General features: G+C 42.9%; 1 protein-coding gene across 2 annotated transcripts; it reads left to right on the top strand.

The window, feature by feature from the left end:
* The first annotated feature begins 727 nt into the window (after nucleotides 1–727).
* On the top strand, nucleotides 728–10,944 carry farsa (phenylalanyl-tRNA synthetase subunit alpha). Of its 2 annotated transcripts, XM_063192173.1 has the most exons (14): nucleotides 728–923; nucleotides 1,468–1,605; nucleotides 1,924–2,022; nucleotides 2,267–2,385; nucleotides 3,889–3,981; nucleotides 4,376–4,504; nucleotides 4,634–4,749; nucleotides 5,201–5,285; nucleotides 5,993–6,092; nucleotides 6,310–6,405; nucleotides 8,341–8,509; nucleotides 8,842–8,919; nucleotides 9,119–9,233; nucleotides 10,360–10,944. In XM_063192173.1, exons 1-14 carry the CDS (start codon nucleotides 777–779, stop codon nucleotides 10,463–10,465), a joined length of 1,590 nt encoding a protein of 529 aa, XP_063048243.1. In that variant the 5' UTR covers nucleotides 728–776; the 3' UTR covers nucleotides 10,466–10,944. The 2 variants fall into 2 exon arrangements, with proteins under 2 accessions (XP_063048243.1, XP_063048250.1); XM_063192180.1 differs by lacking the exon at nucleotides 6,310–6,405.
* Nucleotides 10,945–12,475: the final 1,531 nt, after the last annotated feature.

Here is a 12,475-nt window from a genome sequence, read left to right as displayed (position 1 = left end):
TTCTGTTCCGTAGTACAGTTACACCAGAGAGAGTAGAGAGAGAGAGAGGTTCCATTGGGTTCTGGGTTCTATTATTGGGGGGGAAATCCCCCTTTAGGCAGACCTAGGTAGACCTGAGGACTGTTCTATTCAATGCTAGGAGCATTATGACACGCCCCTTTAGGCAGACCGGAACCTGGTCATGTTAGGTGCCCATAGAAACCTATTATGTTGGCATATCTCTATACTTAAAGAATCTCTGGTTACACTACCAGCTGTGCTGGTGTAGGACATTACTAATTGGACATGAACGTCAGTGAACATCACATCACTCTGGTTGATGGAAATGCAGTGTTTTCTTAAAAAAAAAAAAACTTTTTTGAGCCCCTCAACATGGTCATGGAAGTAATGCTCCATGTAGTCCACCACTTGGCCCATAGATATAACCCAACAAAAATATGCTGGAAAACATGGCACTTGTACAACATCATTTTTAGTTTACTCTGAAATGATCACTGACTCAGACCACAGTTTATGAACACCTCCAGAACAGACTCATTTTACAGATCTGTATAAATTGACAACTATTTTATTTATTACATTTATATTACTGGGATATTTACAATAGTTCTAAAGAGAGTATTTTCATTGGGTACACTGTAGTTCCAATGAGGGCTTATTTGATGAGTACACGCAAAGATTCTCTATTCTGCATTTAAACCGTCTCTGGTATACGTACAATAAGTGATGTCACATCCGGCCCACTGACGGTCTGCGAGCTCGTAGAGGCTAAAAGCATGGCAGACGCCGGTGTCGCGGAATTGCTTCTGAAAAAGCTAGAGTCCGCCGATAGTGGTGTTGATAGCCAAGATGTGGCCCGTGATCTTTCGGTGGACCACCAAGTTATTGTCGGCGCGGTCAAAAGTCTCCAATCCCTGGGAGATGTAAGTTTTGCTGAAGTAATGTGCTCTTGCCTACTAGCGGAAGTAGTATTGCTCTCTGTCATCTGTTAGCCAGCCATTCACACAGTCCCCGAACTGATGCAATATCTTTGTAATAACCTACGATATTGTACAGAAACAGTTGTGTTATAAACCAAGCTGCAGTTAAATGTTCAGTTTTCACTTGTTATTTCACTGTTATTATATCAAGTGTCTTCCCTTTGTATTTTCATACGACGACGTAGCCATTATGGAACAGAATGCTTATCTGCTTATCCCTACCAAAACACGATTGGATCATATCACGTTGGTTGATATGGCAGACGCACAAAACTCGAAATGTAACCCTAATCTCTATTCCAGAATGTATCCAGATTCTATTTCATTTATTGTTTAGCCACTTTGTAGCCATATTTGTGATCAATCAAAGAAGGGCCACTGTAGTCCTATGTACAGTACCGGTAATAATCGATGCCTTGTAATCTGTGTTCAGATGCACAGTTGTTATTCCTACCCGTAATTTGTCTCTGCCAACTAATATTTGCAGTTAATCTCAGCCGAGCAGCGGTCGTCGAAGCACTGGGAGCTCACTGGCGAGGGACAGGAGACTGTGGAGCAGGGTAGTCATGAAGCTCGCGTCTTCAAAGCCATCCCCGATGATGGTCTTCCTCAAAGTGAACTCATGGTAAGTAAGTGATAATGAATGCAGTTGAGTACAGCGACTGAATAGCCTACTGGCATGCATCCAATATCTGGACAGCATCCTATGATTTGACAATAATTGTACTTAATTGTCAACTGCAAAAGGCTCTTTTTTGTTGTTTTGTTTTTTTCTTTCCTCCTGTCCTTCCTTCTTTTTTTTTGCTTTACAGATATTGTCTTCTTGTCAATTTCACATGCTAACCCCATTTATACTGTAACTTGCCACTTTTGTCAGATACTAGTCTGTATCTGTATCCCTAGAATGTGGGCTAATGTGCCTGTTTTTTTTTGTCGTCTGCAGAAACTGCCCAGTGGGAAGGTGGGCTTCAGCAAAGCCATGTCCAACAAATGGATCCGCGTGGACAAGGCTCATGAGGGTGGCCCCCGGATCTTCAGAATGGTACATGCTTTATACGTCTTGCCTGTGTGCCTTTCGGTGGTGATGAAAAAAGTTAATTAAGAGCCCTGGATGTGGAAACTTGAATGTTTTGTGTGTCTTAAATGTTTAATGTTTTGTAGGACTGAAGATCACTTGACTGCAAATCAAATATACCTTTGGGTACTAATAAATGTTATCTTCTCTAATCTGCCACTGTGTACTTAGAATCAAATGCATAGATAATGAATGGTGGTGTGTGTGGCAGGTGGAGACCATAGAAGATTCGGTCCAGGAGAAGCTGGTGCAGATCCAGAAGGGCATTGCTGATGAGGTGGACGAGAAGGAGAAGAACGAACTGAAGAAACGCAAACTGCTGGCAGAAGTGTGAGTGCCAGCATGCTCCTCTTGGTTGTGACTGGGGATCTGTGTAATTCCATGCTTCAGGTGTACAGCACAGGCAAGGATGAGATCTTACTAGCTGTGCAAAGACTTCCCTGATTGTGGTACATGTTCATAAACATTGAGGTGATGACTTGATCATGTTCAAAGTAATCTGCGTTCAGTAGGTGCTGCACTGTGATATCTGGTCAGTAGGGGGAGGTAGTCAACAGTGTTTGTTGTATATCGGAGTTCACCAGGTTTGCAATGCAGTGAGTGAGACAAAAAAACTTCCAACACCTCACATTTGTCACCTCAAATGGAAGGGTTAAATATGACCAAAACCTGTCATAATTTAGGGGTTTACAGCTCCAAAATATAGGCAAGGAGATTTTGATTAGAGAAGTTGTTATTGAAACTGTCTAAATGTTCTCTTCACACTCTGAAGTAACTTTCTGTATGACTTAGCAAGTAACAAACCAGCAAGTTCCTTTGACAATATAATACGTTTGGAGGGTGAAAAGGATAAGACAAAAAGTCCTTCCAACGTGTCACTGCTTTTGGAACAGAGAACAGTGGTCTGATTCCAATGTCATGTAACTTTTTGAAAAACTAATTTGGTTTGTGTACTCCAAAGAAGCTTAATGCTGTCTGGTGCATGTGGACACTCGTGTAAATAAAAAAGAATCTTCTCTTCCATTCCTCCGCCCATCTCACCCTAGTATCACCCATGTTTACCCTCATAGAAGAGTTCAAGCTTATGCAGGGTGCCTGGCACAGACGTGGCCCAGCTGGCTCTCTTCCAAGCAGGCAAAGCTTTACGGGAACCTGCTTGGTTGTGATCAGTGTTGCCAGGATTGGGCTGTTGAGGATGGCATTGGGCTGACTTTTCTGTAGATTTATGGCCATAGAAAGCAACAGAACTTAAATTGTTCAAATTGCACAGTTCTCTGCTGTCCTCATGTTGCCCAAGATTAATGCATTAATGGGGCAGCCGCGGCCTAGTGGTTAGAGAGTTGGTCTATCAATCTAGGGGTTGCCGGTTCGAATCCCCCTGACCTCTCTCCCTATATCTCCATCCATGGCTGAAGTGCCCTTGAACCACCCCACATTGCTCCAGGGACTGTAACCAATACCCTGAAAAATAATAGCTGTAAGTCGCTTTGAATAAATGAAAGCGTCAGCTAAGTACAATGTAATGTAATGTAATTAATGTGAGGAGGTCTGAATGGATCGCAGGCACGTGTAGACAGACACACATGCTGGTATTACACCCCTTGTTGTGGGGATGAAGGGCAGGAGGATCTTGTTTCTCCACATTTGGGATGTGAAATACTACCCATAATAGTTGTTTCGCCAAAGTCAAGGTTTTGCTAAATGTTTGTTTAATTTGTACCATTGACAAGAATGTGGTATGGGCAACCTTGTCAGTGTGCCACAATAGATGACCAAAAAGGAAAAGTATTAAAAAACCTAAGATCATTAACCACAACTTTCATTTTGGTTTAGGACGGTGAAGTCGTACTTCATCACCAAAGGCCCATCCTTCAGCACCACCATCACCAAGCAGGAAACTGACCTCACCCCGGAGATGATCGCCAGGTAAGGGAGGCTGCAAAGTCCAACTTTCCATGTTGGAGTGAAATATTTGTATTTTTTCGTGCTCTTTTAAGAGCAATCTTTTTAAGCTATGACCAGTGACCATGTGTGAATGCTTAATTCATTAATTTAGATGGACTTTAAAAGGGATATTTAAAACAGAAATGTTTTTTGATTTTATGTGATGTGCAAAATTGGTGCATATTCTGTTCCAACAGATTTGTTTGTTTTATATTTGGGCCTGTAAACTCTCTGTGTCTGTGCAGCTCATTAAAATGTATGCTTACCAATCAGGATGCCCTTGTAGGGCCAATATGCCAGACAGATGCAAAGTTGCTCCACTCAATTAGCTTTGTGATTTGTCTATAAATAAAACCATCTGCTCGTTTTATTACAGTGGAAGCTGGAAAGAGAAGTCATTCAAGCCCTACAATTTTGAGGCTCTGGGAGTCACTCTTGACTGTGGACACCTCCATCCCCTCATGAAAGTGCGAACACAGTTCAGACAAATCTTTTTGGAGATGGGGTAAGTCCTTCACAATCGTCGCATTGATTCGTCTCTCTCCACCTCCCAAATCCTTAATGACTTTCATACAGTTTTTGTGTTGTATATGTGTGTATTTTCATGCTTACTCTTTTCTTTGATCCGTTGCAGGTTCACAGAAATGCCCACCAACAATTACATCGAGAGCTCTTTCTGGAACTTCGACTCTCTCTTTCAGCCCCAGCAGCACCCTGCACGAGACCAGCACGACACATTCTTCCTCTCGGGTAGGCAGAGGGGCTGTAATCTCAATTGTAAAATGTAGTGAAGAAATTGAGTGGCATTCTGGTACCTGGACACGGCCCCGTTATAAATGGGCTGTTACAAGAATGGCAAGGACCAAGTCATAATGCATTACTAAAGGCCCTGTGTAATGTCATAGTGTTGTAGTACTATGGTAGCAAAACATTTTCAAAGACTATTACAGCGTTCCACTGGTAAGACGACATTCATTATAGGGCTACTTTAATTCATTTTTGGGTTACAATTTCACAAGGATCTAGTTAATGATGGATTTAAGCGTGCGTGCGTACACACGTTTGTGTGCTAGCGCATTGGCCTCAAACTTGCCCTTGTGGCAAAAACAAACTTGGAAGGTCGTACCAATGTGTTAGTCATAGCATGTTAGCATATTAGTGCATTTGTTCTGATGCTTTTTCTTTGTGATTTTTGCTGCAGACCCAGCGGTGGCCACAGAGTTTCCTCAGGACTACCTGGAGAGAGTAAAGAAGGTTCATTCTGAGGGCGGCTATGGATCACAGGGGTATGATGCAGGGCTTGACACAAACCATTTTGCGCACCGGCCACTGTGGCCCGTTGGGTTTTCCGAACCACAGCCATTCAGCCTGTCTACTGGCCGCAGTTTTGTTCTTAGTTCGTTCTTTGCTTTACCATGTTAAGCAGCAAGATTGGTGCTGTAAGCATAGCTTTCTACAAGACAATTAATGCAAATCGGTCAGTTAAAAAGTTCGTAGGCCCCTATGTATTTGTCGTGCGCCTGAATGCAACAATTGATGCACATGGGGTTAGCAATACAATAAAGGCTATTGTGATGTGTGATACCCAAGGATAAGTTGCCTGCCAAATTGGCAAGTGAGACTGAAATTATTGCTAGCCACAGCCAAGTTTTACCAGCATTCGGCTACTTGTCAGGTGCCAATGTCAAGCCCTGGTATGATGAGTCCAAATAAAGCTTGTCTGGCTAACTTGAAATGCATTTTGTGGCACAGGCAGTTAAAGACTAACTGAGGCTGTAATTGTCATGCATCCAAGCGTCACATCGGGAAGTAAAAGGGTTTTCTTTCTTGGGTTGTTGTTCAGGGGTTTTAGGGCAGAATATGCATTTCTAAGAACCGACCATCAATCCTTACAGAGGCGTTCCACATCAGGAGAGATCCCTGTTTTCAATAAAACCTTGCTTTTATTTTAGGAGAGGTCCCTTTTTACACTAAAACCATGCTTATATTTTAGGTATAAGTATGACTGGAAGATCGAGGAAGCCAAGAAGAACATCCTGCGCACACACACCACTGCTGTAAGCGCGCGCATGCTCTACAACCTGGCACAGAAGGTAAGCTGACGCGTGCGCGCACACACAGACTCAGAAAAACATGTACACAGACGCACACATGCACTAACCACATACAATGATAGTAAAATCTTTTTACAGTAAGTCCATGTGTAGAGATGTAGGATCCTATGTTTTGTAGATGTCTTTTTCTCCTCCCCCCTCTCACCCCTACGCTCACCTGTTGAGTGTGTTTGACTGAGGGTTTCCTGTCCCACAGTGCATACAAGAAGCAAAGAACAAGGTAGAGACAAAAGAAGGGCAGCCTAAAAAACAGAAAAGAGGTGGTAAACGAAGAAAGAAAAGGAGCAACGAGGTAGATGCATGCCAGATGGTGGTGATGTGAAAGGAGTGCATGTGCTACTGCATCTAAGCCAGCCACTGTTTCCGTTTCCGCTCATCCATGTCTACTAGTTCGGACCAGAGGTGGACAAAACTGTTAAGCGAAATCACTGACTTGCATTCTCTCTGCCCATGCTCTCAGAACAGCTAATTTCACTAATTAGCTGATTGAACTATTAGGCTTGTTCGGGACGAAGCAGTGCTGCTTTTGCTAAGCAGTGAGCATTGCGCACTTTGCCAGTTTGATGCATTGTGGTTCTAACCACAATGCATCAAACTGGCAAAGTGCGCAATGCTCACTGCTTAGCAAAAGCAGCACTGCTTCGTCACGAACGAGCCTATTGATCAGAAAGTTAAAAGTGATACCACCACATTTGTTTAAGCCAATTCACTAATCCATCTGAACACAGGATTGCCCACCTTTGGTTCAGATCCATCCATGACCATTGGTTCCTCTGACCCATTTACTATGAGCAGCACCAGTTTGCTCGATTCATGCAATTATACATGCTTCGCTAACATAATGCTCTAGCCACACAAACTTGCCGCTCTCGCGAAGCCTAGACAAATAAGATCGAAGCAAAAGCGGTGTTGTATTGCCTGGTATTTGGCTGCTTTTTGCATTCTGTCTGCTTTAAGCGTTAAAATGATTGTCAAAATGCTTCTTATACCTGCCACTAATGTTTATTCTGTGTGATGGTATTCCTTACCATGAACAAGATTCTCTGCAAATGCTTAAATTACAATCTATGAGAGATATTGTGATCAAGGCCATGTGTTTTAGGACGTTTTTGAAAACAAACCTGACACTTCTCAGGTGGAGGTTGAGAATGTGGAACATCAGTACTTGGTGTAATTCCACAAAGAGCAAGATAGACTCACGGCATACTGATGAGTCTAAGATCTGACTTTTTAGGCGCATTTCAATCCCCATGTGTAACGGCGGAAACGTTTGGGATGGTTGGTCTCGTATTTGTGCATGTGTTTGTGCTGTGGAGTTTGATGGTTCAACGTTGAGTAAGCACTGTGTGCATGTATTGCTGTAGTTGAGTGATTGTACTTTGTGCACGCTTTATTCAGTAGTCGTAGTGTGATGCAACAGTTTAATATGCATTGAAATAGTATTTCCCATTTATTTTAGATGAGTTAAAAACTTGTAAATTGCATGTTGACGGCTGAAACAAGAAGGTAATTGCAATAGAATAGACCAATTCCTAAATACAGTCATTAACTGTCTAAGGAAGGATATGTAGGCAACTACAGACTGTTATGAGAGTTGACCGTTAAATGCCATTTCAAGGCCACATGGTCCACACAGACATTTGCAGTGGAACAATGGTCAGTGTCCTGCAAAGCTCCTTCAAGGAACAGTCAGGTGTGATCTACTCCAAGATTATTATTTTTTTGCACGGTATGAATTATTTGTGATTTATTTTGTAGTATTGCATGGAAATTGTATCAGCAGTCTGTACACAGGCATATTTGATGCTGATGGAGCAGTGTAAATACCAATACAGCATTTCCACAAAGTGAACATGGCACTGTATGCTACTGCTTTCACTGCAACCCTGACTGACTCCTGCGGTCCGACTGAATATCTAACCTCCCATCCTCTCCATTTACTTGTGGCCTTGTGATGACTCATTGACTATAGACGTTTTATTTAATATCTCTCAGTTCAAACTAAGGTCATTTTCTCATTTGCGATCGGGATGTTGAAAGGGGGAAAGGTCCCCCAAAAGTTGATGTGCCCAGGCTGACAGCGGGGGAATGTAAATGTTTTCTCCACGGAGGCATGGCGTCATCGAAGGACAAGGCCACAAGCAAAAAGAGAGTCCTGGAGGTTACATATTGAGATGGAGCTCTAGTAAACACCCTCAGCACATCCTCCTCCTCTTCTCTATTTCAGCCCAAGTTCACGCCGGTGAAGTACTTCTCCATCGACAGGGTGTTCCGGAATGAGACTCTGGACGCCACTCACCTGGCCGAGTTCCACCAGATCGAGGGTGTGGTGGCTGACTACGGCCTCACTCTCGGAGACCTCATGGGCGTCCTCCATCAGTTCTTCACTAAATTAGGTCAGCTCCTTTGCTATTACTGGTCATTAGCAAATTCTTAACTTACTGTTACAAACTGTAATTGTTTTATTTAAGTTTTACTGGTAAGAAAACATACATTGGTATTACTACAAGGCTTTGTTCTTGTCTCATAGTTTCTATCACTGACCTATTTTGATGAATTTGCTGAGTCACCAAAGTCTCAGCTTAAGATATTTGTGTACTTTTTGGATGCAGGAATCAATAAATAGATCGTTATTCCTGCAAGGCTCTGTTCTTCCCTCTTAGTATCTAGTATCTTGCGGAGTCTCCCATATCTCAACTTGCAATATTTGTGTACTTTTTTGATCTAGGAATCACTAAGCTGCGCTTCAAGCCAGCCTACAACCCATACACGGAGCCCAGTATGGAAATCTTCAGCTATCATGAAGGTATAGCCCTCAAGTTCATGATTTGACTGCATCCCATTGAGATTTTCAGGTTATCTGTTCCTTCGTTTCAGAAGTTTAACTTTATACTGTGTTTTGTCATAGCCTTGAAATGGAACTTTCTACCTGTGAAAAATAAACACGTTGCTTAGTAGTTGAAAGGAATTAATATGTGTACTGATATCGACGGTCCACTCTCCAGGCTTGAAGAAGTGGGTGGAGGTGGGTAACTCCGGGGTGTTTCGGCCCGAGATGCTGCTGCCAATGGGCATCCCTGAAGGGGTGTCTGTCATCGCCTGGGGCCTGTCTCTGGAGAGGTGAGGTCACGCTTAACTTTGTCAATATGTTTGAGAACTGTCCAATTCAGTTTACTTGTGTTCTTTTAAGCATTTTATAAATTAAAATGAAGAAAAATAAACAAAGGAAATGACATTGTCTGTCTCTGGAGATGTGAGGTTATTGGAGGTTTTGATGTTTTTAAAATGCTTGTCAGCTGAACATTTTAATTTTACATTCACCAGTCAGCTGTCATTTTAATTTCATAAGGAACATTCATGTATCTCCTAAGGTTGTGCCAAATCGGTAAAGGACATCACTAAATGTGTTTCTGTACGCATGGCTGCTTACCAGGCTTGTAAGCCCATCAGACAGAAGTTGCTGTTGTCCAACAGTCATTTTACTGTGCCCTAAATGTCACAAAAAAAGCACATTCATCAAGATTATGTGTACGTACATGTTAGACATGACATTAGCCCATTTAAACCTTTTTGTTCTACATACTAGCCACAACAACGAAAAAACATTACAGACTCCTGTAAAATGCCTCTGTTTGGCCCACATCCGTCAGGTGCCAGCTTTGCCCACACTGTGTCCAAGTGCCAGTTTAGCCTTTGGCACATTGTGTGTTGTGACGCCAGAGTTTGTTGCCCTGCCCTGCCACCTCGCCCCTAGCTGTCCAAACTCTGACTCTGGCTCTACCCCCAGGGACCCAGCTGGCAAGCTGACCTATTTAGATTTAAAGCTCAAAATCTAGATTGTACCCACTGTACGTGTTGATGTTGTGCACAAGATTGAACAACCCCAGGAATAAAATGTGTGTGTGTGTGTGTGTGTGTGTGTGTGTGTGTGTGTGTGTGTGTGTGTGTGTGTGTGTGTGTGTGTGTGTGTGTGTGTGTGTGTGTGTGTGTGTGTGTGTGTGTGTGTGTGTGTGTGTGTGTGTGTGTGTGTGTACTTGTGCACTTCAAATAAAAGTCAGAAGTTGCATTTGTCATTTGTTGTCTTTGGAGGGTGTGTTGAAAAAAAAATAGGACAGCACGGATAGATTGGTGAAACCCAGTAGAGCTTGTAAGGTGATGCACGTGTTGCGATATGAAATGCCACATCGATTTCGCCTCCTCTCTGCCTCTTAATTGGCATATGTTTTTTTCTTCCTCCTTCATGTAGGCCCACCATGATCAAGTATGGCATCAACAACATCCGCGAGCTGGTGGGACACAAGGTCAACCTACAGATGGTCTATGACGGCCCCATCTGTCGACTAGACTCTTGAATTTCCCCTCCTTTGGCAGGTATCCAACTCCGCGTCCTGACAAGCCCTCTACAAAGGACTTCCGACTTTTTTTTTTACACCAACATCTTTCCAGGCCTCTGTGCTCATGCTGCTGTCGCTGTCGACGTGTAGCTGCTGGGAGACCCCATAATACTCTGTCTACTCTGCCAGAAGAGGAGGGGGGCGGTGGTGTTGTTATTTGACAGCATGAGGGATGCTGGCTATAACACGCCATGTTTTTTGGAAAAGTACCGGTAATCACTTGTTCCAAAGTGAACAGTGGACTTGGAACGCAAATGTATTCACCAGCTGATAGAACGTTTGATGGCACTAACCTGGAATCAGTATAAGTTCTCTTTGGCGAGGGGTGGCCTGGAAGGACTGATAATGGTACGAGTGGATGCTCTGTTGTAAGAACCCAGAATCTGTCCCCCTTTTCCCCTCCTCTATGTTTGTAAAATAAAAAATGAAAGCCTAAAGGATCGGTAGTCTTAAGGTGTGTCCAGTGTGTGAACCCCAGAAGGGAATCTCACTCAGGGTTGAAGTGAAATATTAAACTGTCGCCAGAAGACTTAAGAGTGTGTGTGTGTGTGTGTGTGTCTGTCTGTCTGTCTGTGTTTACTGTCCCGTCTGTAGCTTAGCAGTTGAGAATAAGTCCGTGCTAGAACTTGATACATATGAATGCCAAGTGTTCAAATAGTAGGTCAGGTTAAGTTTCAGTGCCATATTGTGTTGATCTCATGGGCACCCAGGGAGAGATTGTGATTCCATGGGCTGCTGGGCCAGACAACAAGAAAGGCCCCTCTGAATGGGTACTGCTACTGTACAAAGTGATACAGGGTTTTAGACCAAATGTGAGAGTCTATGTTGTTGAGGGTATTAGAGGTTGTCCTCTGAGAACATTTTTGAAAACGTAGTTGTTTAAAAGTGTGATTTTAACACAATATGAGAATGGAAATATAGAGGCTTGGGCTTCAGGGCCCACATGACGCTTGGGGCCCCGGGGCTTGGGCCCGATAGGCCCGTGTAGTAATCTGTCCTTGTGGGCACTTGTGTGTCGTGCAGTCTCTACCACCACAGCAGACTTAAAAGTTATTTGTGGGTCTGAGAACAGGTTGGAAGACACGAGCCCCTTTTTATACACTTGCTTCAAAGGAAATGTCCTTGTGAAGTTCCATGAAATGTGTATGCATTTTTTCTGTGAGCTATTCAGGTGTGATCATATAGTTTAAAAAAATCAAGAGGTTGCATTGCAGGGAGATGAGTCTATACTACCATGCAAAACATCTTCTTTGACCTCCGAGGGTGTCTGAGTGAAATTCCCAAAAAAATCATATTTGATTTAGAAGTGTTCTTGAGATTCTAAGTGATGATCCTATATGCACGATACTTTGAGTTAATTAAAGACTTAAAATCCCGTTAAACACTAATCCTCAGCGTAATTTTTCCAAGTAGTCTCAGGTCTGAGTTGTAATCCTCAGGTAATCCTGCTGTTTCACACAACTCTCACAAGAGTTACTGGAGAGTGTACACGTACCGTGTCTTCAGCTCTTCACCAAGGAGCCCTGGAATTACAGACATATGTAGTGCTGAAACATTAATTGTATAAATAAAATTAATTAAGTCTGCTATGCAAGAATGGAAAGCTACTTGTGCATAGGTTGGCTGTCCCTGTTATCTTCACAATGCTGTTTTCCCTGTAGGCCTATGTAATTGACTGGCAAACTGTGTAGCAAGACAAAATATCTCGTATGTTGGCTCATGTAAGGATGCACCTTCATGAACAGCAGGTTTCCAAGTTAAAGTGAGACGGATTATATGCCTAGGCTACATGCCGAGTTTGCCGTAGCCACTACAGTGTTGTTTGGTGGAGCTTATCCCTTTTGTCCGAAAATAGCCCAGCCTCCATGAAGTAACGAGATGATCTTTCTGCTGCCTTTACAACTCAAACGCACAAAACACATCGACTTGACAGATTTAGGTGTAGACTTAAGGGTTGTAGTAGCTGCG

The sequence above is a fragment of the Engraulis encrasicolus genome, chromosome 2, assembly GCF_034702125.1.
Source record: "Engraulis encrasicolus isolate BLACKSEA-1 chromosome 2, IST_EnEncr_1.0, whole genome shotgun sequence".
NCBI classification, from domain to species: Eukaryota; Metazoa; Chordata; class Actinopteri; order Clupeiformes; family Engraulidae; genus Engraulis; species Engraulis encrasicolus.
The sequence above is the reverse complement of the archived record's forward strand: the minus strand, read 5'-3'. Positions and strand labels throughout refer to the sequence as shown.